Below are 27,959 nucleotides of genomic sequence, written 5' to 3'. Positions count from 1 at the left end.
ATGTGAAAACGAAAGTTCGCTACCTCGTCGATACCGGCGCAGAAGTTAGCGTTCTTCCCGCGAATTCTAACGACAGGCTCCACGAGTCTGTTTTAAGCTTACAAGCGGCAAACGCAAAGGTTATCGCTACATACGGCAAAAGGTACGTCTACCTTAACGTGAGTTTACGCAAACCTATTCACTGGATTTTCGTTGTCGCAGATGTCTCTATGCCAATCATTGGTATAGATCTGTTACAATACCACAACCTACTCATCGACACACGCAAACGAAGGTTAGTAGACGGAAACACTAAGTTACCCGTTTGCGTAACTCCTCTTTCTTGTTGCAGATCATCCCTAGTCACAATTAAGCACACCATAGACCCCTTATATCAACCATTACTCGACAAATACTCCGGGATATATCAAACACAACTGAAATTGCCGTGTGTAACCAGCAATGTTACACATCACATCTCGACTACAGGACCATCTGTATTCTCAAAAGCACGCTGACTGGCTCCCGAAAAGCTTAGGTTGACTAAAAACGAGTTCGATCACATGATAGACTTAGGAATAATTCGACCGTCAAATAGCCCTTGGTCATCTCCTTTGCACATGGTCCCTAAAAAGGACAGCAATGATTGGCGTCCAACTGGCGATTATCGGCTTCTGAATGCTAAAACCATTCCCGATCGTTACCCGTTGCCTAACATTTACGATTTGACAGCTACCTTGAAAGATACAACTGTCTTTTCGAAAATCGACTTGGTTAAAGCTTACAACCAAAGACCTATGGCTGATGACGACAATCCGAAAACCGCTATCATAACTCCCTTCGGACTCTATGAATTCTCACGAACGCCTTTCAATCTAAGGAATGCTGCTCAAACCTTCCAAAGGTTCATAGATGACGTCTTCCGAGGTCTCAACTCCGTACATGCGTATGTTGATTACTGCCTCATAGCAAGTCCGGACAGAGAATCACATCTCCAGCATCTGGACATTGTTTTCGATCGACTCCAAAGGCATGACATTACTGTCAACATTCAGAAATCACAAATCGGAACCAACTCCTTAGACTTCCCTGGACACACTATTGATGCTCAAGGTATACGACCTCTTAGAAGCAAAGTAGCATCCATTCTGGATTACCCAGAATCTAACACGATTAAGCAGCTGCGCACTTTTAACAGTCTTGCAAGTTTCTATAGACGGTTCATACCTCAATGCGCGTCCCTTATGAAACCGTTAACCGACCAACTCCGTAGAAGTGCGAAATCCATTAACCTAGACGACACCGCGCAAAAAAGCATTCTCCACAGTTAAGGAACATATCGCTAAGGCAACCCTGCTTGCGAATCAAGACACTCAAGCGCCCATTAGTATCACCGTAGACTCATCCGACTCGGCAATCGGAGGAGTCTTACAACAATGGGTTGACCAGTCTTGGCAACCTTTAGGATTTTTTTCGAGATGGTTGCTAGACGCTGAATCTAGGTACAACAATTTTGGTAAGGAACTCCTAGCTATGTATTGTGCTGTACGGCATTTCCAACATTCCATCGAAGGAAGAGAATTCACGCTTTTTACCGATCACAAACCTCTTACCTTCTCAAGTTCATCTTCAGATAAGTACTCGCCACGAGAGTCTCGACAACTGGACTACATTCCTCAGTTTACTTCAGATATACAACACATTTCTGGAGCAAACAATGTATTCGCAGACGCCTTGTCTCGTATAAGTTCCTTGAACAGTTTCCAATGGATCGACCTTCTTAAACTCGCTCAGCTTCCAAAAGAAGACAATAGTTTTCAACACGTGTTATCCTTAACAACCTTTAAGCTACACATCAAACAGATGGGAACAGGTAACGAAACCTTACTATGTCACACATCTACAGGTAGGGATAGCCCAATCGTGCCGAAACGTTATCGACGCAACGTCTTCAATACGTTGCACAAACTTTCTAATCCAGGTGTTTGTGCGTCCATTAAGCTTATAGCCGAACGGTTTTGCTGGCCTGGAATGAATAAAGACGTGAGGAAGTGGACACGCTCCTGCGTAAGCTGTCGGAAATCCGAGGTTAATAGACACAGCAAATATACCTTGAGCTCGTCTCGACCATGTTTACCTGGCTTTGGCAGGACCCTTGCCAGATTCAAGTGGATTCTCTACTTTTTAAACCTGCGTAAACCGTTTCACTCAGTGGTCAGAAGCAGTACCCATCAAGGACATTACTGTTGAAACAGTGGCTTGCGCCTTCGTCGAACAACGGGTAGCAAATTACGGCTGCCCTTCAACTATGACTACAGACTGTGGATGCCAGTTCGAATCTGGACTTTTTCGTTGTCTGACCACACTACTAGAAGACACTCTCTTCCGAAAGACCGCCTACCATTCACAAGCAAACGGGTTAGCATAACGTTTTCACCGACAGCTAAAAGCATCGCTATCAACTGCAAACGTTTCACAGTGGACCGACGTCCTTCCAATCGTCATACTAGGTGTTATAATTGTATTTTTGCCATATAAACGACCCAGCTATTCCCATTGCTTAGTATTCTTATACGATGACACTCGACAAGATCCCAAAATCAGAACACGTTGAACAGGAATGAAATGGTATTCAAAATAATAATGATAAGTGAACAGCAATCAATAGTTTAAATAATGTTCATATATTTATAGTATATACATAAGAAGCTTATAGATTTTTCTGCAATAATATGCCCGGGCTGATCGGTTTAAAATTAACCAATCAGCGCGCAGCAACACCATCATGCATAAAACATGCTTAATCCAATCTATATCCCACTAACACCTCCCCCTTGAGCAGATTCGTAGGATCTGGTGCTAGGGTCCAACTGGTTTGTGCTTCCGGTTAGTCCACCTTCTAGGTAATAAGGACGTTGTATCATCCTTCGTTTGCACCTTGACTATCCTGTCTGTTTCAGGTGTTTTGAACTCAAAGGTGTCTAGCAGAACATCAAGAGGTAATCTATGCTGCGTTTCGTTGTTGGAGATCGAGGTTGATTTCAGTTGGTTAGTGTGACGCACCCAGATTTCTGAACCAACGGACACCTCGTAAACCACATTTCCTTTCTTTTGCACGATCCGACCAGCTATCCATGTAGGATGTTTTCCTCGATAGTCCATAGCAAGTACCTTTTGACCCACACTGAACAATCGTTTTTGTGCCCCATGATGACTATTGTACTGTTTCTCCATCATCACGTTTCGTTGCGGCTTAAGAGCTGGAGTCGGACGAATGCTCTCAAAATGTGTACGTATTTTTCTGGAAAGCAACGCTTCCGCTGGGGAGACTCCATTTGTTGTCTGAGGGTTCGGTGTCGAACGGTGTATAAACAAGAACCTCTCTAAGATCTCTTCGGTGTCCCCCTCCCCTCTTGATTTTTTTAGAGCATTTTTGAACGTACCAACAAAACGTTCTACCTGGCTATTCGATTGCGGATGGAATGGAGGTGTTCTGATGTGCCTGATTCCGTTCTACTGACAAAATGCTGAAAAGTCTTTTCTGACTTCACCTGACGACACTGGAGTGTTTCGAATTGCCGCTGCTGCTACACTCCGTATTTCTGGAACCTTTTTACCTGTCTTTTTTGCATATGAAGTGGTGTCTAATGATGGACACGACACGTTACAAACGCTGTTGATGGGTATATCCATTAATCCAAGCTTTTCTAACATATCCAGACCAAGTAGATCAAGGTTTGGTCGTTCTGTTAGATAACATACCCCTTTACAGTTATTTCCATTGAAGGAAAATTCACATTGTAATTCGCCAACTAGTTTTAGTACGCCTCCAGATGCATTTTTGGCCGTTTTTTTCGATGGCTTCATTGGCGGCTTTCCCAGCAAGTTATACGTCTCTCTAGACACTAGAGTAATATCGGATGCTGTATCAATTTGAAGATGAGCCGCTATACCATTAATCTGGATCGTAACATACTTTCTCCGAATGTCATAGTCTGTTTGAAAAGCTGCTACCAGAGAAAGAGATTTAGACTCAGCTGATTTCACCACACGTGAAAGACGTTTATACTTCTTCTTAGGCTGGGACGTACGATTCGGTGGACAATGGCCTTCTTTATGTCCACGTCTGTTGCACACCTGACATTTATGCTTCTTAAATGAACAGAACCGTACATAATGCCAATCGCCGCATAACCAACAGGGATCCGTTGGTTTGTTATGAGTTTTATTCGGCTTCTGACTTTTTAACCTAGTCATAGCATTTACACTACTGCAGGTTAAATTAGAATTTACCTGTTCAATTAGCTGATTGTCGTGTCTGATGTTTTGTAGTCGTTTACACTCATCTGTCAATGTCCTGAGTGTGACGTTTTGGTCTTGATCCAAACGAGTTAGAAGTCTGGTTCTAATTTCAGCATCTTGTGGTGACTGCAGAGCTTTGATGAATATTAGGCATTTAAATTGATCTTCTGTCAACGAGCGTAACTTGAACCGTTCACACTCTCTGTTGACGACGTCTGCTAGAGCACCATATTCATCGGCTTCACGTTTCACCAAATTCAGACACTGATATCGAATACTAAACAATGAGGAAGATTCGCCGAAAATCTCTGACAACTGCGTTACTGTCTCCTCGAAACTGAGCTCTCGAGGTAACTTTGGCAAAATATGATCAGCATAACGTGCATGTTCATTGCTTCCCAACTTACGCATCAACAACCGAGTCTTCCATGCGTCATCTTGTTGACAGAATTCTATTCTAAATGTGTCTTCCCAACGCTTGAACCACGTGAGAAATGTATTTCCACATTCGGGGTCATAATAGGATTCTGGAATGCTGCTAGCAACTGCATCACAAGAAGTACTTGAAACAGCATGTGAACTCGAGTTTTGGATGCTAAACTGTTGCATCAGAGTCTCCAACAACCGCATTTGTGCATCAAGTTGTGCTTGCTGTTGTTGTAGTATTCGGCTGAGCTGGTCATCTGATATAGGTATTTTGAATGAATTTTCCTTTTTCCTCGTCGCCACTGTTATAATTTGTATTTTTGCTATATAAACGACCCAGCTATTCCCATTGCTTAGTATTCTTATACGATGACACTCGACAAGATCCCAAAATCAGAACACGTTGAACAGGAATGAAATGGTATTCAAAATAATAATGATAAGTGAACAGCAATCAATAGTTTAAATAATGTTCATATATTTATAGTATATACATAAGAAGCTTATAGATTTTTCTGCAATAATATGCCCGGGCTGATCGGTTTAAAATTAACCAATCAGCGCGCAGCAACACCATCATGCATAAAACATGCTTAATCCAATCTATATCCCACTAACACTAGGTATCCTCAATGCAGTGAAGACTGACATAGAATACACTGCATCCCAAATTGTTTATGGAACGACACTTCGACTACCAGGAGAATTCATGGATCCTTCATCTCCAATGAACATGGATCTGAATTCCTACACGAGCAGGTTTACAAACTCAGTGCGTTCAGTTAAACCTGCTCACACTCGACCGCAATCAACTGATGTTTTCGTTCAACCTGACATACGACATGGTACACATGTCTTCGTACGTCGAGACTCACATCGACGACCTCTCAAAACAGCATATGAAGGACCCTTCAAAGTTCTTCATGGCGAACCTAAGTACTATACAGTCGATAAGAACGGAACTAGTGATAACATCAGCATCGACCGCATCAAAGCAACGTATTTAGAAGGGAATCCTATTTACGTCGATTTTCCTTCGGTACAATCAAATGACACGGTTCCCACACTTGTTATACCTCACCCGACACGCACGTTGATGCTTCGTCAGCGTCTGAGAATGAACTTAAAACAACACGTTCTGAAAGAAGAGTAAGATTCCCAGAACATTTTAATGACTATTGTACATATGATACTAGTTAACATTTTGCTTTATCTTGATTTTCCCTTCTATTAAATATAGCAAAACTTAAATATGCTTATAATTACATATTTATTCCGAAAATAACCAATTTTTTTGCTAAAATGTGTATATTTAATTATTTTTCATAAACACTGAACCAAAAATCCTTCAAAAATCGCTTTTACACTATAGCATGTGTACGAGTTTATTCACCTCTTTTCGCCTGCTTTGAGCTCTTATGCGCGTACGATTGTATTTAGACATGCATTTACATTTTTTTCTAGGACGGCTGGGAAAGACGGTAAAAGGAACGATACAGTTTACGAGGAAGCGAAATTTTGATTGTACTTTGTTTCTTTATTACTATATTGTACTTCATAGTAAGGAAAGACGATCAGACGCTGCTGAACATAGCACGCTATCAGAAGAGTGTTTACCAACGACCAACTCATTAGGTTTAAACTTCTGTCTGGCCACGTCTTATGGGTTGTCACTACCCCCACCAGGTAGGGAGTGATGTGTAGCGGTAAATAAATCCCCAAAATGAATAGCTCTGTAAGTGTTCGACATTGGATGCTGACCACATTAGTTTTAATGGACTCAACTAGCTGAAGGCGCTCGGTCATGCATCCACACCAGATCAGGAGTGGAAACACCGTTCTCGAAATCTCCTGCAATCGCTAGCCAGTCCAGATCAGTTACTTCTCGATATATTTGTAATCTACCAAATATATCTCCGACCCCCCTCGCTTCTGAGTTCTGATTTCACTGAGTGGGCACGATTCTTTTATAGGTGTTGCTGGTTAAATTGTTGTCAAACTACAACATTAGTGGTATCTTCACACCTAAACCGACACGTGGCGCCAGTGCTTAAAATCAATAACTTCTGATCTGAGCTATGTTGGTAAATGCAGACTACTTGGTTGGGGTCGGCGTGACTGTCTTACCTAATGGTTGGAGACTTTGTGTGACATGGCATAGAATCGACCACAATGGCATAGGTGTATACACCCTTTGTCTTGCCTCAAACCATGAGATTAAAATTACTTTATATCTCTGCTTCTAAGAACTAATTCTTTCTACCTGTATTATACCCCTACATGTAATCTTTTTTATATATTACTACTATTGAAGTAACTGCTACTATGAATTTGTTCATCTTGTGCTAATGAGGTATGGCAACTTGGACCGATGCATGTATTCCCCTGGTTTTACGTTGTGGCTGACTGACTAACCCACGGAGAAGTTCTACAATTGATTACAGAAACTTACATTCCAATTAAGATGTGGCGGTTGTGATGTTTGTATGAACTAATGATTTTTTGTACTTGATCCCTGGTTGATCTTGAATCCCAAATACAATGCGTTCGTTTATGCTCACATGGTTCTCTTTGGTCTAAATTGCGCTATTTTGGGGATTCCCAGTTCATATAATAATTCGAATACCTCTAATCATAACAAAATGCTATGTCGAATTAGTCGGAATAGTAATAATAATAAGTCACGTGCAATCTAATGAAAGAAATATTGCCAGAACATTTATCATAATAATGATATAAATTTTATGTAAACTAAGATGATTGTGGAAATTAAGAATGGAGCACTGCACTGATCAGTAAGAAGAATGAAATAGTGGTAGTTTTCTTATTATATGTCGATCAAGTAATTGGTCGTGGTAAACACGTAGGCTGAATATACCTGTTCTGGATGGAGAAGTTAGGTTTTCTGAAATTGATCTCTACAGTTTCATATATAGATAGAGCTGATATCTTCACCCGTTAGGTTATTTGCTCAGAACTTGATATAAAACCGATGAAACTTCTTCTATTTGATGGTCACTATCCACTAAGTGACAAAAGGATAGCGGTGTCAACAGACTGTGATTCATTACCCCAATCACACCTCTGTGTGTTCACAAGCACTCAAGTATAAGGCCAACATAAAAGACCCCACAGTAGCAGCTAGATTGGCCCACACACAACAAATAGCATATTTTCGTTATCTTATTGTCGATTCATTATGTAACTACTGGTTCAGTTAGATAGGTGATAGGCAAGTCAGCAGGGTGAGATAACCTTTTGGAAGACCATTCGGGTCGCACTGCCTCACTGGATTTATTCTCAAAAATCGTCTATGTTGTCAAGCGATTTGGGTCAAAAGGAGCATAAATTAACAACTTGCGCAATGCAAAGGTTTTGGTAATTCATTATTTTAAAAGTGAGTTGTGTACAGAAGTGGCACTCAAGAGCTCTGATTTTACCGTGACCGTAACTTACTTTTTTCACTCAAGGTAAATTCGTCAGTATTCCCTCCAAGTGGTTTCGTTCTTATATTTTCGTAGATATCACCGTCACTTCCTAAATTCATTTTTCACCTTTCTCCTATTTGTCGAATGAACAGTGGTCTCCTATGCGACTGGTTTCATTCTAATATATTTTCTCTAACTCTTCGGTCGACAAGCAACCCTCTTTTAATGGACGGAGTTGCGTAATCCTATTTTTTTGGTAGGCTACTTTATTTTCTAATTACTATTATCACGACTATTTGGCCCAAGTAAATGATATGGCCGAAAAGAGGACTTTCTTTGCTGAACTCCCTTTAAGTCTTCTTTATTTACTGAGTTTAGATAGGATATTTCTATCATTTTATTATTATGGGTATGGATAGGTGCAGCAAACTGGAATTAGATGGCATCATCGACATTATTGAACGTAATATTCCTCTGAAGGAATTTAAGATCAATGAGTTAACAGACAAATAAAATCATTATGGCCGGGATTTGTAAAACAGAATCACATAGTGTAGGATATTTGTGGGCTCAGTAATAAATTCGGTCTCCCACCTTGTCATTATCACCTCTAGCACGTCAGTACGATGTGACTTAGGTATCTCCTTAGTAGGTCCATGATATTTCCTACTTTATGCTTGTAGTTTGAAATTCCGGATCGCTAAGGTTTCAGCAACTTTTATTCGATACCACAAAGGCTGAATCAAGATCATTAGTGCAACCCGTTCCAAATGTGTTTCGCAATCAAAGTATGGCGTTTGCCAGCGCTTCAAGTCAAACTATTTGACTCCGTAGACCTATCACTACGAATTTAGCCATTCTAAAAGTAGGGATCACTCCCCGTAAGCATGTGCCACACACAGATCTCATTCGGTCATCACAGTGGATTTTGGTCCAATCGTTTATGTTAACTGGAATAAAAAAACAACTTTTCACGAAACTCCCTTTATTTTACTAATTTCTAGATTTATCTTTCGAGTTCTAACTGAAAGTGAGATACATGACTGTAACATTACATGGATCTTAGCTAAAAAATTAATAACGTTGGTTTTATTTCTGGTTACTGCAAGGAAAGGAAACTTTGTCACTGGGTTTTAAAAAATTCTTGAATACAGTTCTAGAAATCAAATCTCTAGGTTGTTTTTAACATCCGGTAAACCGGTGGCGAGATAGTCAGTCAGTCAGTTACAACGTAGAACTTCGTACGTACGTACATCAGTTCGAGTTGCCATACCACATTAGCACAGAGATGATGTTATCGATTCAAATCCCATATTGGTAGAAGTAGTAAGAGTATAAGCATTATGTGGAAGATTAGGGTTTGAAGATGTTATTGAAGGAGTATAATACAGTGAAATAAATTTGGAAAGAGAAAAAGGAAAAGGACACAAATAATTCAGAAGATTAGAATTTGAGAGAACACAAAGAGTGTATGCACCTTCGCCATTGCAAACGATTTTGAGTCATGTCATTCAAGGTCTCTAACCATCGGTTACTATCATCTCGCGGATCCCAACCAGGTAGTCTACACCTACCAACATGGTTCAGTCCACTTGTCAGCGACTTCATGGATTTATGCCATGTTTCGGTCTGGCCGCCCCTAGCTTTCTTCCAACCTGCTCCTACACCATAAAGCATTGCACGTCGGGGCAGTCGGTGGTTGGGCATACGTAACACATGTCCCAGCCATCTCAACTGATCAAGTTTCACTACTTCATCAATCGACTTGCCATCCTTACCTAGTACCCGTTTCCTAACATCTGCATTACTTACCCGGTGGTCCCAGGATATACGAGCAATGCGTCGAAGACACTTATGATCGAATACTAGTAGCCTACGAATATCCTCTACTCTTATCGGCCATGTTTCACTGCCATAAAGTAGGATGGAACGAACTGATGCACGGTAAACCCGTCCTTTTGTTGCTAGACGGATATCTCGCCTACGCCATAAATGGCGCAAGTTGGCGAAAGCTAGACGAGCCTTCTGTATCCGTGCTGAGATTTTGTCACACACCAGACCACAAGGGCTGATGGGACTCCCAAGATAAGTGAAGCTGTCAACACGCTCAACTACTTCACTCCCTATCATTAGTTCAGGTGTCGATGCAACCCAATCCTGAAGTAACATTTTGCACTTCGAGGGAGAGAATCGCATCCCGAATGTGCCTGCATTGTTGCTTATAGTGGTCAGAAGACTGCATTTTGTCAGCGTCTTCACCGAATAAAACTATGTCGTCGACGTATTCTAAGTCAATAAGTGAGCCTCCCGGTAAAAGTTCAACTCCAGGAGATTGAGATGATGAAAGTGATATTTCTAAAAGCATGTCAACGATAAAGTTAAACAAGAATGGGGAGAGTGAACAGCCCTGACGAACACCACTTGAGGTAACCAATTCTGATGACAGTTCGCCATAGGCTCTAACTCGACCAGTTGTGTTCGAGTAGAGAGCCTTTGTGAGGTTAATGTACTTATTTGGTACTCCTTTCACTGACAAACACTGCCATAGAACCTCACGATCAACGGTGTCAAATGCCGCCTTAAGGTCAAGAAATACTACGATTGTGGGACGTTTGAACGTATGTCTATGTTCTAGGATCTGACGTAGAGTGAATATCTGGTCTATGCAACCACGTCCAGGTCGAAAACCAGCCTGGTTTCCTCTAGTCTGCTCTTCACGAGCTTTGGTTAAGCGCCTAAGTATTATTGAAGCTAATATTTTAGACACTATATTAGTCAAACTGATTCCTCTGTGATTGTCACAGGAGGACTTTTGTCCTTTCTTATAGACTGGCACAATCAGTGATTGGGACCAGTCAGATGGAATTACGTCCAGTGGCGAGATAAGATTTAATTAGAACTAGACACAAGTTAATCACTTTCCTTGAGGATTTAAGACTTTATTTGAGACTTGAGATGACTCAGGAGAACTCATTTTATTTATTATGCTGACCTGATACCGGAGTGTTAAAACGTTATCATACCACTGAGTTTTAAAAATAATATTGACCATTTAGGAAATATAATTTACACTACTAAAAACAAAATATTAAGACAGATAATAGGACTTTAAAATTGACATAAAAACAGTCATTTGTCATTTGTAGATGACGGTTGACTATTAGAACCTCCAGAGGCACCAACGCTAGTTGAATTATCCCCAGGAACGGTTGCCGCAGTTTGGTCCGGTTTTGCTGATATTTGGGAAATAGGATAAGAAGCACCCGTACTGCATTGAGGCGACTGGTGTGCATGTTGCTGTGACTGTGGATAGGCTGGGACTTGTGAAGGACCAGAATTAGAATAACCAGACCAAGAATGACCACTGTGTTGATGAGGCGTGTAATGTTGTGGTGGTACAGAATAAAATCCACTGGGCCCCACATTACTACCATGGGTATATGGTGGTACAGGACAACCTAGGAAGAAATTGGCGTCAATAAATATATTTTTAAGATTTCAAAAGTATACGTATTGCTACCCATGTTGAAATGGAAAACCTAAGGAACTAATCCAACAGCCTCTGAGTCTCTAATTGAACTATGAGATTCAGTAAAGGATTTGTCAACTAGTCACTCATCATATTTCAACAAATAAGCCACAGATTTTCACCAAACCGATAACTGGGAATCAGTTCCTTTGATTCAGACGGTACATACTCCATCAATAAGTAAGCTGTACGGTTTAGTCTCAATAGTCCGCATTGTGTTCCACCATGGATCAAACCTAGAATTTTTGAATCTCGCAAAGAACCTACTAACTTCATAAGAATAAATCTAAATTCTTAATCTCATTTCATGGGTGGTGAAATGAGACGACCATTCAATATTACTGGTTATCTTACTTTCGATATGTTTGGATTTCAACGGTAGCGATTTCCCATTAGAAATAAGGGGAATCATCTTAATGTTAAGCACTAATAAGGACAAGATTTTTGTTTAGGTAGTTGGTTTCGGGGATTAGCCAAACATTTCTCTATCTAAAGTTAGTACGGAAAGAGAACTATCTCAAAGCTGAACTACTTTTTGCAGCCAGCTAAGGTAAGAACCTGGTGTTGTAGATTATTTAAACTTTAGTATGAGAATACCATGATCTAAATATAACAAACAACTGCTGATGACTGCACTCCTGATAAATGATTAAGGGAAATTATTAACTTGTTAGATAAAACTTACGACAAAAACATGACTATATCGAATACATCTTGCTGCCAAATATAGGCAAAACTGGACAAAAATGGTAACGAATATGTGGACAGATTTCATCTTGGATAAGTATAATCTAGTACCAGCTTTATAGTAAAATATAAATTGAAAGATGTGCTAAATTTTTAGATAAGTTTTGAGTTGCACATTTTTAGCATATGCTTTATACCTCGTTATATCAACCCTTGGAGCTAAAAGTCTTTCTGTGTGTCTTAAACACCTGAGATCCACATTATAATGGTTACTAACTACTTATGCTTTCGAGCACAGTCTCATTAGTTGATACAATTATTGAGTACGAATAATACTCACTGGTTCTATCAAGGTGGGTGTCATGCATGGCTTACAGCAAAAAAGAGTATGAAACTTGTATCAACATGCTGCGTATAATCTTTATAAGTAACTTTATACCTTTAACTATGGTAGACGATGGATTAGAAAGTAATCTGCGGTTTGGAAGGCTCTCTATTTGATACTGAGACCAATATCTATGTATAGGCAACCTAAGATTTAATTTGTAACGGTTTCAAGGCAGTGAAACAATTCAGTCCACTTTAATGAACTGTATAAACACATAGAAAAATCATCTACCTTGGTAATAAATATTGGCTCCTTGAGACTGGTTAGACACCATTTGACCCATGCCAACATCTGCAGAGGACACCGACATAGTAGAGCACGGATGGACGTTATCAACAGATGACAGAGTTTGTTGATTTGGGACGACTGGTTCAGTCTGGGATCCGGGCATGTAATGAGATGGATGTTGACTCTGAACATAGTCTGGAGGCACCTGTTGTTGTGTAGGCCAATAACTGACGACAGAATTCGGCTGCTGCTGTTGTTGATACGGCGGTGGTGCCGGAATTGGCTGAGAAGCAGCAGGGCCTTCCTGGATAGAAACAGGTACCGATGAAATATTTTGATGTGGGTGGGTTTGAGGGCCGTGTTGACCAACAAGATAGTGAGGCATTGAATAACCGCTGGAATTGGGACCGAAATTTCTCGGAGGCTGCATTGGGTATCCCACTGAGCCACCTAAAACTGGGTAGCGGGGTTGACCATAATGTGGCGAATAAGGTGGTGGACCACCATGATGCCAGTTATTTGAGTTGTGTTGCTGGGGTGGAATATGGCTTGAAGGATGTTGAGTGGGTCCTACCATCGGTGGGACAAGCTGAGGAACATGAGACTGTTGTGGCATGTGCTGAATATACATTGGTGGGGGAGGTGGATGCTCCGCAGATTGTTGTGGCGGAACTGAATGATACTGTACGGTATTGTAGGGAGTGTGTTGTGAAAACTGAGGGCGAGGATGAGAGTAGCCGACAGGATTAGAAACGGAGACAGGTTGATGGTAATAAGTGCCAGCAGACAAAGTGGGGTTCGATGGATTCCCAATGCCGATTTCGTAGCAGTAGGGCGTCTGCACCGGGCCCCCCGAAATTTGTGCAGGAACGACGGGGTTAGCAGGAGGTGGGACCGGTTGATATTGAGAAGTAATAAGTTGCCTTGACTGGGCTGTACATCCTTGCTGAAATTCGTTGGACTGTCCAGGAGTCATACCGAAGTCACCAGGTTTAGTCTGATCCATTACTCCTTCGCCAGACCGAGAAATAGGTCGTTCCCGTATATCCTGACTAGTTGTGGTTACAGCAGCATCCTTAACAAGGTCTGAATCAACCTTTTTCTTTTTTGAGGATGTTGATGAAGCAGAAGAGGCCGATGAAGTAGAAGATGCAGATGAAGGAACTTTCTTGGTACGGCTTAAAGATACTGCATTTGGTTTACCTGTGTTGTTTTGTGCTGCTTGTTGTATATTTGGGACCGGACTACGCTGATGAATTAAAACGGGTGGATTTGCTGGTGTCGCGGCGTTGGGTACATAATGTAGTGGGGGTGGATAGTGGTGTTGTGTATGACCGGACTGAGGAAACCTTTGCGATGAACTTTGAGTAACTGGTTGTGTGAATGTATTTCCCATTCCAGTATACATTCCTGGGTTGATTTCATGTCCAATTTCTGAAGCTGCTTTCGGATGATTTGCAGGACACAATAAATTGGCTGAAGCAGAAGGCAACTTTTGTGGGGGTTGTGAATTCGTATCTTCTTTTTTGTCCTAATAAAAACAGTTAACAGCCAATATATATAAAACTATATCCAAAAAAGTGGTCAAATAATATTTATCAAGAAATTCATCTTTAAAGTGTAACCACAGAACACTGATTGAACTGAACAAGACATACTGAGTAGAACAACCGATGAACAAGATATAAACAGAAAATAAAGACAATTTTACAAACATTCAGTCAGAAGCATTGACACATAAGAGTGTAATGTGACTGTAATAAATCAATATATTATTTGTTTTAAAAACTCAGGAGGATCAACTAACTGACAAAGAGGACGTATATAAAGCGCAAACAGACTAAATAAAGGTGTGTACATGAAGCATGATGTTTTGAACGATCTACAATAAAACATATTCAGTATCAGTAAAATTGCCATCATTTAGATGTTGCAAGTAAGTCGATCAAATTAATACATAAACAAGAGAAGCCATCCATGTTGGGGAATACTAGTCACTGGAATCAAATAATGAGAATCTCGAAAATTTAATTTAGTGTATGATAGCATACTTTCCAGGTAATAAGTCTACCAGGAACATTGAAGTGGACATAGATAACCAAGCAATAAACCCTTACAATTACCAGATGGATCTGGAGTGTCGACCGATTATTACTATGACTTAGACGGCTGGTGCATGAAGTTGATAAACAAATTCTGATCATACAGTGGAGTTCATAGATGGATGAAGCAAGAACTCTGATGAACCTTTACCTATGGCCATAAAAAAACACCTGAAATATCTTCTGGAAACCAGATGTTTAGATTACTTTCAAAAGTTTTGTTGATGGACTGGTCTTTTTTATGTCTGGATACCCTGAAATAGCTTTTACTCTAATCGGAACCTAGAGCCAAGTGAATAGTCAATGACAGGTATGTAAGTACACGAGGTATATTGTAATAACGAAATTAGTTAGAAACGATGAAGGCAAAAACTCAGAATGATTATGATAAAGTAAATACCTGTGCTATCAGTCTTTCTAATGAGCGGTCACCAAAGTGAATATTCGGGTCGTTGTGTGGTGGGACTGCCTGATTCGGTCTCATATGAACTTGCTGCAACTGTTGCTGATGTAGTAATTGACGTCTGCGTTCAGATTCCAATAACTCCGCTTCTCTCTGCTGCCGCTGCTGTTGACGCTTGCGTCTGATTTCTAATTCCGCCAAATAACGAGTCTTACGCTCCTCCTCTTCACGCTGCATATCATACTTCGCTTTAATTATCATATCGGCAAACTGAGACTCAGTGATGACTGGCCTTGCTGTTGTTGTTTTTTGATAGTCTAATCGAAAACGTTCAGATTCTTCACGAATGCGCTGTACTTTGGCTTGATGTCTTGCTTCACACCCTTCAATCTCTTGACATAAATTGCGCTTATGGTTTTTCAGTTGCTCTACTTGCAAGCGCAAAGTGTTAAGACGGCTTTGGGTGATTAGTTGACCAGGATCAGGGAGTCTCGTATCACTTAAAACTTCTTGCATGAGACGATGATTTCTCTGAAAACGAGCGGCCGCTACATGCTTCGCGGTAAATTGGTCTTCAGTATCTATGATAAAAATAAACATCCAAGTAAAAAGTAGGTTTGTTACGTATAATTATTCGTCATATTTCCAAGGTCTATTCACGCTCACGGACATTGTACACATACAAACCACCAATCATTCATAACCAACGTAGAACCTGGCACAAATTCATTTAGGACAAACTGCCATGGTACAGCAGCATAAGATCAGAAACAAAGGAGTCGAGATAACTGTAGTACCGATGATAGTGGGGAAACCTAAACATCAAGGATATGGTTTGGGAAGATGGAATGAAAAGATATGTATGAGGGGAATACTGACATTGAGACTGATTTGTAGCAATATAAATCGAAATTCCTAACTCGACAGTAGAAATTACCTTAAGTCGGTGATACAGCTTGAATATTGTGATGACCCAATCGAACTGTATTGGTTGCAACGTCCAATTCTTAGGTCCTACCACGTCAAATAGAATTGTTCCAGAGCAGTTAACATAAAAGTAGCAAGTAATTGTTTGAGGGTGAAATCGTACGACTAAACGTTTAGGTGTGACGGTAATAAGGTGCTCTACTTGAACAATCAGTACCTTCAGCGACGCTCTCTTTTCAGAGTGAAAGAAGAGGGCTACAAAAGTTCGACCCTAAAAATAGCACACCATCTTGCTCATAGGTTTTTGCTGACGGCACGAGGCTTGAAATGTACAGATCCAACACACTATATCACTACTAAGAGTAGTATGTTACTAGGTGAAATATATATTACCACCATTAAATTAACTATTATGAATTCGGTGTTTATCTTGTTGTGCTAATAAGGTATGGCAATTTGGACTGATATATATTTGTGCCTGGTCCTAGGTTGTAGCTGACTGACTGAATACCTGAAATCCCTTAGTATATTTTGGCGCTCATATCCAATAATGTAATTTAAAGCTAAAATACGAGAAGCAGAGATTACCTTCTTCGTTATCTTCTAGTATATATGACTCCCTTAAATCACCTTGAGGAAGTTCATTTCCACGGTCTCTCGACCTTAAAATTGATTGCCTGCGCTCTTGGTCTTGTTCTTCCATGCTTTTCTCAGCTAAAGAATAATATTGGAAGTTATTAAAATACAATACCTCTTTCCTTTGCCACCAACCACGCCTGATATGCTGGTGAACTATGGTACTGCCGTAGCAATTCCGTGTATTGGGTTTTCTCAGTATCGTACTCTTCGACATACAGTAGTTTTTCATCATCAGGAAGCTCACGCCACATTTGCCCAATAATTTTTCCGACTTCCCACAACTTAAGATGTGGGTTCGAGTTTTTAACTTGCTCCCAAACCTTTCGACTATAGCGCATGTATGGCATTAATGGTTTTTCAGGGGGTTTGGGAGGTTTAGGTACACGCATATCACTCTGAGGTAGGATTAGATAAAAAATGTTTAGTACCTTAGAATTCATTCTAATGGCCTGAAATGTATTATTATTATGTGGAGATTGAAAGTAATATGACTTGGAATCCTAAAAATTAAAACAGAAAACATAAAATTTACTTCATTCTCTAAGAATAAATACAAAACTATGTACTCTAAGTGGAAACTAATGGATCTATTATGCCCATAAAATCTGAAACGAACTACGGACCTGCACACGATCACGATACAAGAGGTAATGACAGCTACGTTTCTATACAAAACCCCTACTAGACTGAAAGTTTACCGGGCTGTGAAGTTTTAGGGTGCCAAATCAAGAAACGAGTCAATTAACTTGAGAGATTTGACAACAGTTTTTATCTACGGCCGACAATTAACAAATACAGGAGTGATCGGTACCAGAACTGTCGTTTGTACGCTTGTCTCATTACAATGTATAAACCTTTATCCTAGTAAAGTAAATTCTATTGAATTTAGTAACACAAAATCAAGGATGTCTATTACCATTAGACGCATGTTACTTGTCATATATGTGCATGAATATGCTAGCAGATTGGTGACCATCGCATGAACTACAACTACTAGAAACAAAGCAGTGGACGGTTGATTCAAGTCACAGAATGGCGAAATGATTTTTCATCCTACCGCAATCGTATAGATCTCTGGAGAAGCACCTGTAAAAGATGAAAATCTTGACAACAGAGGACTGTTAAGACATTAAATAGGAATAATATATATTTGTAAAACCTCAGCGAATGAATTTGTAGTAAATTATATCTAATAATTCCTTGAAAAAGCTTGGACCAGATTGCCAGGCGAAACGTTGGATTTACTACAAATTTATTCGCTGAGATTTCACAAATATATATTATTCCTATTTAATGTCTTACATCAACTCGGCGCTCAAATACTGTGAAACTATTCGCTCTAATTTAGACGAGAGTTCTTATATAAGAGGACTGTTAAGTTCTCACTTTTCTAATTAGATCATGGTCAAGACTTATTTTTAGGGATTAAATTCAGTAACACAATTCAAGCCCAGTCGGGGACTTAAGCATCTAAACAAGGACACATCTAGCTCAAAAATTTTTTGTTTTGCCATTCGTAAGAAGCGGCTTTATTCGTGGCGACACCCCTTAGTATAATGGTCTTACATTCGCTACTTAAACTATTCTAACGCAGAATTTAGAGGATACTCGGGAATTAGAGCCTAACACAGTAGACTAGACTAGGGAAACCTTTTACGAGTAGTAGTGTCGGAGTTTGCTGTCGTGTAAGGTAGTCAAAAAAACTTGCCAGGAGTCTTTCCGGAAGAAACTTGAAACAGTACTTCACAATTCACTTATTTTCCTCTTGTCAAATGTAAGTAGGTTCCTAATTGAAAGAACCGGTGACTTAACGCTGAGAAATACGGAAGTCATCTAAGCGAAATGAGTCCGTACTAAGTGAAACGGGACGTGATTTATGATTCGCTTGGTAAAATGAAATATAACTGCCACATTTCTCACAGAATCAGGTTAATACGATGAGATAAACGGTAGAGGCTAAAATGGCATTAAGTACTAATAAGTTTAGTGGCAAACTAAAGCTTGGTCTGTGTCAAATTAGGCTAAGGAAGTCACTTGCGAACTCTTTTAGAACAATTCATAGCTTCAAATCATAGCTTGACCGTTGATACAGGGTAAAATGACGCAGTGGTGAGTCACAAGATCATAACATGACAAAGAATACAAAGCTAACTATTTTTGAGCTGATTTTGAAGAAGTTATTTGTCATGCTATCAATAATAAACATAATACTATGTTAAATCGTCCTCTGATGTGGTCCAAAACTTAGGATGAAAACCGTCATTGGCAAGGAAAGCAAGTAGTGAGATGTTGTATGTAAAATACAATAAGAATTATACTGGCATAAATGAGTCAACCGAAAATTAAAAAGACCAAAGAATCTAAGACACGAAAATGAAGGCTATGTACCGCCACAATAAAATGAAAACTAAGGGATTTAAACAAGACATACGTCCCTACAATGAACTAACGTAATGGAAGTGATTCATCAAGGGGGTTCAAAATGTCTGCCTACTTGTAAGGTGGTAAATTAAGTCTTCTAGTGGAACTTCGTCAACCTGAGCATTCTATTTAAAAAGCACAGTGATATTTTTCCTCTGAGTATTTTTTCCGGTACTGATCGTTTAATTACGCATCAATACTACTTTGATTGCTTTAATTGAATTCAATTCAGTGGAAGTAATACCTCCCTTGCCTAACGTTTCTAGAGTTTTATCTGCTACGATAAGACAATGACTTAAATTACGTGCATGACATTGTTCTGTATAGGGGTAACTGGAAGGTTTTCTCACTAACTTGAGTACTGGTTTAAGAGTGTTAAGGATACGTTTCTCGTCCTCTAAATTTAAAATATTGTTTTACGGCTGGTTAGTGTCAATATGTAGTTTAGCCACAGATAGAAATAAATGGGTGTTGACAATTTCATTCATTTTGAAAGTCTGATAGTCATAGGTGTACTGATACGTGCATACTCCTCGGTCGAGGTCAGTGTATTAATCAGAATCATAGTTAGAGCCTATTTCGACATATCTCTTATTGGTCACTGTAGTGTTGTGCGGCCCGGATAGCTCAGTGATTACGTCTCTGACTGTGGAGGTGGGCGACACGGGATCGAATTCGTCATGGAGCATCATTTCCCTGAAGATTACAAGCATACCTTGCTGAAGAGTGCCAAATAACACGAAACCAAGGTCCAGGGTTTCCTGTCAACTACCTTCGAACACCATCTTACGGATAAATATTTGCCCGCAAATGCCCTGGTACCGCCGAGTGTGGAGAGAGTCAGCTCTCCCCTTCGAAATGCTCTCACATGGCTACGCGTCTTACGATTTTAACTTGAGGATCAACAGTTTATAAAAGAAATTAATAAATCTCATAACGACTAACAAAAACAATGGGACTAAAACGGATGATATACAACGGCTTGCGAAACACACGGAAACCTCGACAAATTATTTAACCATGTGGTATTTTTCCTCTGAGTATATTTTGTCACCAAATAGTCCACATGACCGAGCGCCTTCAGCTAGTTGAGTCCATTAAAACTAATGTGGTCAGCATCCAATGTCGAACACTTACAGAGCTATTCATTTTGGGGATTTATTTACCGCTACACATCACTCCCTACCTGGTGGGGGTAGTGACAAACCATAAGACGTGGCCAGACAGAAGTTTAAACCCAATGAGTTGGTCGTTGGTAAACACTCTTCTGACAGCGTGCTATGTTCAGCAGCGTCTGGTCGTCTTTCCTTACTATGAAGTACAATATAGTAATAAAAAAAAGGACAATCAAGATTTCGGATCTGAATTCCTACACGAGCAGGCTTACAAACTCAGTGCGTTCAGTTAAACCTGCTCACACTCGACCGCAATCAACTGATGTTTTCGTTCAACCTGACATACGACATGGTACACATGTCTTCGTACGTCGAGACTCACATCGACGACCTCTCAAAACAGAATATGAAGGACCCTTCAAAGTTCTTCATGGCGAACCTAAGTACTATACAGTCGATAAGAACGGAACTAGTGATAACATCAGCATCGACCGCATCAAAGCAACGTATTTAGAAGGGAATCCTATTTACGTCGATTTTCCTTCGGTACAATCAAATGACACGGTTCCCACACTTGTTATACCTCACCCGACACGCACGTTGATGCTTCGTCAGCGTCTGAGAATGAACTTAAAACAACACGTTCTGAAAGAAGAGTAAGATTCCCAGAACATTTTAATGACTATTGTACATATGATACTAGTTAACATTTTGCTTTATCTTGATTTTCCCTTCTATTAAATATAGCAAAACTTAAATATGCTTATAATTACATATTTATTCCGAAAATAACCAATTTTTTTGCTAAAATGTGTATATTTAATTATTTTTCATAAACACTGAACCAAAAATCCTTCAAAAATCGCTTTTACACTATAGCATGTGTACGAGTTTATTCACCTCTTTTCGCCTGCTTTGAGCTCTTATGCGCGTACGATTGTATTTAGACATGCATTTACATTTTTTTCTAGGACGGCTGGGAAAGACGGTAAAAGGAACGATACAGTTTACGAGGAAGCGAAATTTTGATTGTACTTTGTTTCTTTATTACCATATTGTACTTCATAGTAAGGAAAGACGATCAGACGCTGCTGAACATAGCACGCTGTCAGAAGAGTGTTTACCAACGACCAACTCATTGGGTTTAAACTTCTGTCTGGCCACGTCTTATGGTTTGTCACTACCCCCACCAGGTAGGGAGTGATGTGTAGCGGTAAATAAATCCCCAAAATGAATAGCTCTGTAAGTGTTCGACATTGGATGCTGACCACATTAGTTTTAATGGACTCAACTACTCTGAAGGCGCTCGGTCATGCATCCACACCAGATCAGGAGTGGAAACACCGTTCTCGAAATCTCCTGCAATCGCTAGCCAGTCCAGATCAGTTACTTCTCGATATATTTGTAATCTACCAAATATATCTCCGACCCCCCTCGCTTCTGAGTTCTGATTTCACTGAGTGGGCACGATTCTTTTATAGGTGTTGCTGGTTAAATTGTTGTCAAATTACAAATACCTGCATCATCTTCCGGATGAAATCGAACTCCCAGGTTTTATCGGAGATATTGGTCATCCTTACCTCTAAAATCGGACAACAACATTTAACGACCTCTGAAGGCAGTTCATTTGGAACGGTTGGTCTTCCTGGTTTCCGATTTGCGATAGGCTTTTGCGCTTCAGCTAGAGTCGGCGGACCTACTTCAATATTCCATTCAGGTTGTTTGACAATAGTGGGTTGGTCTGTAGTATCTGAATGCTAGCTGAACACCACTATAGTTTTCAAGCCCTCTTTCTAAACGTCTGAGCTGAGAACGGTTTACCGTTTCAGCGTTTTCTGAGATTGTGTCGTTTAGAATTGACTCTTCATACCCGGTTTCTTTTATTACTCCGAAGAGTTGTCTGTTGTTGCCTATAGCCGCTGCCTTTTCCCTCTCTTCTGCTCTCGTTGTCCACCACTGTTCAAGGTCGTTCCTTTGACCTTTGATCTGTCTAGATCTAATTTGTTTTCGTTCTTCATTGTGTTTATAGCCCGATGAGATGTATTTACGAAAATCTATCAGTGCAATGAACTTAGTAGATATGTCTCTTGGTTTTTCGCAACCGTTTGGTTTGAATCGCTGATAGGTGTCACAGCTGTTTTTACACCTTTCCGAGCAACATCTGGGTCAGCCTCGTCTTCAAACTGGTCCAAGTGTGACTTCAGTTGTTCCTGGAATCCACTTGTGGCTTTCTTGTCACTGAGTTCAATTCTAGTGGGTCTTCTTAATGTTGCTTTTCTGTGTTCATTGAGGCGCAAGCAAATGCGTGCTCGTATTAGAGCATGGTCAGAGTCTAAACATGTATTCCAGTACGAGCGACAATCCTCCATCGAGCTTCTCAGACGATGGCTGATGGCAATATGGTTTATTTGAGTCCATCGTTGATTTCGTGCAGAGGGTCGCCATGTAAGACGATGTCTCTTGCCCCATGTTTATAATCAGTGCTTGCTAGAAACAAACGATTTTGTCTCACATTGATCATGCGTTCCATTTAATTCTGGACTTCTATGACTATGTGTTGATAAAGATAAATTATCATTCGAAACACTCAACTTAATAGGATCCAAGGCTTAGAATTAGTTTAAGAGAAATAAAGAGTAGTGTTTAAAACCACCTGTGTGTCCAATTTTACCATATTTAAAGCATTTATCATAACGAAATGCACATGGGTTACATGAGTGAAATTCGCCACAGAACAAATATCTACCAAACTTGCACGAACGAACGCATTTTAGAGAGCAACTCAATCAGTTGGCTGAAATCGCTGTTGAGGTAAGTCCCCCGATGAAATGCGTGTATATCCTCAGTTCAATTAGCTTCTAATAAACCACAGCCTCCCATTTAAATGCATCGATCCAATCAGTCAGTTAACCAATAACTTCAAATCAAAGTCCGTTTCTATATTACCGTGTTGCTAATGTTACAGCATTGTATTTGGAATTCAAAATCAAGCACAAATACCACACATTCCACCTGTCATAAATTTTATTTATACAATTTCTTTCCAGTTAAGTGAAAATCTTTATTTAGACGTCTGGCGATAGGTAAACAGAGCTGTAGCTCTGCATATATACATGTATGGCCAGTGGAATGTCACTGTGCTCTAGCCGGCAGTTGGGTCACTAATTTTCTAACAGTTCATCTATCCCCGTCAAAATCAAGGACATCCAAAACTTATCATCCCATCGCACGCCATGAACTAACCCATGCGGTGGTGGTCACACTATCTTCTTTGTACCCATTCTTGTTAATATATTTATGTAATAATGTTCTTTGATTGTCATCAGACCAGCCTTAGTGCCTTGAAACAGTGAAGGGGTAATCCACGTTAGGTGCTGACCGTGAGGTGTGACTTCAGTGTTAGCTTATTGGTCGAAGTCTTGTGGGCCCCAAATCATTCGATGCAGATCATCTATCTCGATAATCTATAGATGACTTTCATAGTGTTTCGCGAGGCACTAAATAACAGCTCACTTGTTCATGTTTCATTATGAAGTCATCTTTAATAATCTATTGTTCGAACATCTTATTTTAATACCTGTCAATCTTACAAATCCTGCTAAATATTTCAGTCATAAGTCTATACAGCTTTTAAACTCGTAAGGTCAGCAAACAACATGATATTGATACTAGTAGCAATCACTGAATGCTGAGTGGCACTAATTTTCAGGGTTAGAAATACGCGACACAAAAAATGGGAGGGATCGGCTTATACGACAGCCCTGTCTTGTCTGTGTACCCTTCCATTCCGTCCGCACTGCATGCTCATTAGACTAGTGATAAGACAACAAGGGGACACTGTAATTGCCTTTCTGTCACCGTAGCAAATACATCTTGAACGGATGTGACGGTGTAATTTCACTCGATTACAATACCACTGCAAAGGAATATTGTAATGATGTTTTCATGACCCATGGTTTTTCTTGAAGATTTTCGCACTCAACAACATAAGTATACAGGATGATTTCACCAGGACCCATGAGATGTTAAGTTGCCCAGATCGTTCCTGTTAAGTGATTCCACAGGAGGATTAGAATGGTCATTCATGTCTGGTTCCAAATTCTATACTATACGTTTGGGCATCTAGAAATTATATACTGGCTGGTATCTTTGCAGGCTCATTAGCTAAGCATCTTCTAGAGTAGGCTAGATAACTTCCCACACATTTTCATACAGCCTTCCTACAGTCTGGGTGTTGGCTGAACGTGTAAAATAAACCGATATAAATTTCTCGCTTTCTTCTCTTGAGTTGTAAATGGAGTCTTTTGTCTGTTTTTTCCCACTTCAATACATGTCCCGTCTGGCTAAATCTCAGAAAATACGTTGAGCCCTTAGATTGCTCCTCGATTTTTGGAATTACTTGCTTACGCCTTTTAATCCCTATGGAACATAGGCCGCCGACCAGCATTCTCCAACCCACTCTGTCCTGGGCCTTCCTTTCTAGTTCTGTCCAGTTGCAGTTCATTCTTCCCATATCTGTTTCCGTTTCTACAGAATGTGTTCTTCGGACTTCCTCTTTTCCTTTGGCCTTCAGGATTCCATGTGAGGGCTTGTCTTGTGACACAGTGAGGTGATTTTCTCAATGTGTGTCCCATCCACTTCCTGTGTTTCTTCCCGATTTCTTCGTTCACTGGAATCTGGTTTGTTCTCTCCTACAGTAGGTTGTTTCTGATAGTGTCTGGCCAACGGATCCGAAGTTTTTTGCGTAGACAACTGTTAATAAACACTTGTATCTTCTGGATGATGGCTTTCGTAGTTCTCCAAGTTTCCGCCCCATACAGTAGAACTGTCTTGATATTTGCACTGAAAATTCTGATTTTGGTGTTGGTTGATAATCATTCTGAGTTCCAGATGTACTTCGGTTGTAAATATGCTGCTCTCGCTTTGCCGATTCGAGCCTTCATATCTGCATCAGATCCATCGTGCTCATCAATGATGTTGCTCAGATATGTGAGTTTTCACATCGTGCAAAGCTTCTCCGTCAAGTGTGATTCGATAGATGCATGCTGTATTGTATCGGAGAATCTTGTTTTTCCTTTTGTTTATATTGAGACCTACTGCTGCTGAAGCTGCTGCTACACTGGTCGTTTTCTCCTGCATTTGTTGTTGCGTTTGTGATAGAAGAGCCAGATCATCCGCGAAGTCTAAATCGTCAAGCTGCATCTTGCCTGTCCACTGTATCCCGTGCTTCCCCTCAGATGTTGACGTCTTCATGATCCAGTCGATCACCAGGAGAAAGAGAAAGGGTGCGAGTAAGCGACCTTGCCTAACACCGGTCTTTACCTCGAATGAGTCGGTGAGTTGTCCTCCATGAACGATTTGGCAGTTTAATCCATCATAGGAATTCCGTATGATATTGACTATCTTCTCAGGCAGGCACTCCGTAGTATCGAAGAAGCCTCCATAGTGTTGTCCTGTCCACTCTATCAAATGCCTTCTCGTAGTCAATGAAGTTGATGTAGAGTGATGAATTCCATTCGATTGATTGTTCCACGATGATCCGTAGAGTTGCGATTTGGTCTGTCCACGATCGATCCTTACCGAATTCAGTCTGTCAATCTCGAAGCTGGGCGTCTATGGAGTCCTTCATTTTGTTTTACAACATCCTGTTGAAGACTATTCTTGGTATTGAGAGAAGGGTGATGCCCCTGTAGTTATCACACTTGCTGAGATCGCCTTTCTTTGGTATCTTGATCAGAAGTCATTCTTTCCAGTCTGTTGGTACTTGTTCTTCTTGTTGTATCTCCCCATTTCTGCAGCAATTCGGGTCTCGCACATTGTCTGGACGTTCCATGTACCCATAAAAATTGTTGTTCTGGTTGTCAGAATGGGCATCGACACTATGACCTCCGAAGAATCTCGGCTTTCATCATGAGGCGTCATAATTCTTCCTTCAACTCCCAGGGCAGTTTAAAATGGTTTGAATAATTTTTCCTAGTTAACGTTTTTTAGCGAGTTAGTTTCCTACGGGATGAGGTCCTTATCCTCATGCTCAACCCTCCCTCTTTATCAGGGCTTGGGACCGACAGTAGCCCCCGGAGGGGCTACATGTGGAGTTCTCAGTTTTGGGAACGAACCGTCTAATCAGTCGACAACTTAAAAAACTAGCATATGGCATTTAAATACGCGGAGATTTTTTAAATGATAGAGTGAATCATGCATTCCTAATAACCTAGTACCGTCCATTAACACCTGGATATATCTAGTAGAAAAATAAATGACTTTAAACTAGTCCTCGGGAAGAAACGAAAATGATCATTTCGCTTCAATTAAAATTCCTACTTCGTTGAATGATACTTTGTTTCACATCACCGTCACATTTATTACTTTTCGCTGATGACGTGAAACTCAGAAGAGAAGTATGCAACCGAGTGGATAAACTGTCACATCAGGAGGATGTCACTCGACTTCAAAGTTGGGCAGACGAAAACGAACTGAACTTTAAAGCTTCAACGTGTAAGGGAGTCCATCTGAGACATGTTGTAGACTAAAACTTAGGTAACTCCTCTCTAGAGGTATCCCACGTTTTCCAAAATATGTAGGAGTGTTGGCACTCAACGAACTGAACTCTTACACTAACTGCGACAACAAAGCCTTGCGAGTAAACCTTGTACTGGTCAGTTCGACGAAAAAACTTTCCACATAATGTTCAACAGTTTATTCGTCCAAATTTAGAGTACGGAAACAGTATTTCCTCCCTCATTCCAAAGGGATAAGGACATTCTGGACCGTATCCGACGGTGAGCCGAGAAATCAGTTCGGAGACTCAAATTCAAGTCTTATGAAGAGTGCCTTTAATCACTAAACCAAAACCCATTAGAGTACGTGAGTCTTAGAGGTGACCTTCTTACGACTTATAACATCCTCAAAACCTCTTTAAACACTTACTGAGGCTTAGTTCCAACACAAACCTCAGGAGCAATACCCAGAAACTGGATATATAACACATCAGAACGGATTGTTGACACACCGTCTACTCCTTAAGAGTAATCAAATGATGGATTCGCAGCCTGCTGAGCTAGTTTAAGCAAATCCCCAGTAGTCCTTTGTGAGAAAACTCGACATATTCCTAAGGACTAAAGACAGTATCTTACTATGGTTTAGCAACTCTTTTTCTTCTTTTTCCTCTTTTGTCGTTAATATACCTAAGTTCCTACCTGGAGGCATCGGTGGTCCACTTCTACTAGATACGGAAGCCAGTTAGGCGAAAAGCTTCTTCCACTCCGTCCAGAACCATGTTTACCATTTGAACCATCCTGAAGTTTAGTTTTAATTAACCAACGATTTCACCTCTCACCGATGACCCGCCTGCATTGTGCCAAATTTTCCAGCTTGTTGTCCCCCTA

At 40.3% G+C, this 27,959-nt stretch overlaps 1 protein-coding gene across 1 annotated transcript; it reads right to left on the bottom strand.

The window, feature by feature from the left end:
- Positions 1 to 11,181: 11,181 nt before the first annotated feature.
- Smp_154640 (SWI/SNF-related) lies at positions 11,182 to 18,014 on the bottom strand (the record flags this gene model as incomplete). Its single annotated transcript, XM_018794236.1, has 7 exons — positions 11,182 to 11,593; positions 12,971 to 14,498; positions 15,470 to 16,053; positions 16,988 to 17,113; positions 17,151 to 17,433; positions 17,467 to 17,538; positions 17,955 to 18,014. 7 exons carry the CDS (start codon positions 18,012 to 18,014, stop codon positions 11,265 to 11,267), a joined length of 2,982 nt encoding a protein of 993 aa, XP_018648669.1. The 3' UTR covers positions 11,182 to 11,264.
- Positions 18,015 to 27,959: the final 9,945 nt, after the last annotated feature.

This window comes from Schistosoma mansoni, chromosome 1 (genome assembly GCF_000237925.1).
Source record: "Schistosoma mansoni strain Puerto Rico chromosome 1, complete genome".
In the NCBI taxonomy this organism is placed as follows: Eukaryota; Metazoa; Platyhelminthes; class Trematoda; order Strigeidida; family Schistosomatidae; genus Schistosoma; species Schistosoma mansoni.
The sequence above is the reverse complement of the archived record's forward strand: the minus strand, read 5'-3'. Positions and strand labels throughout refer to the sequence as shown.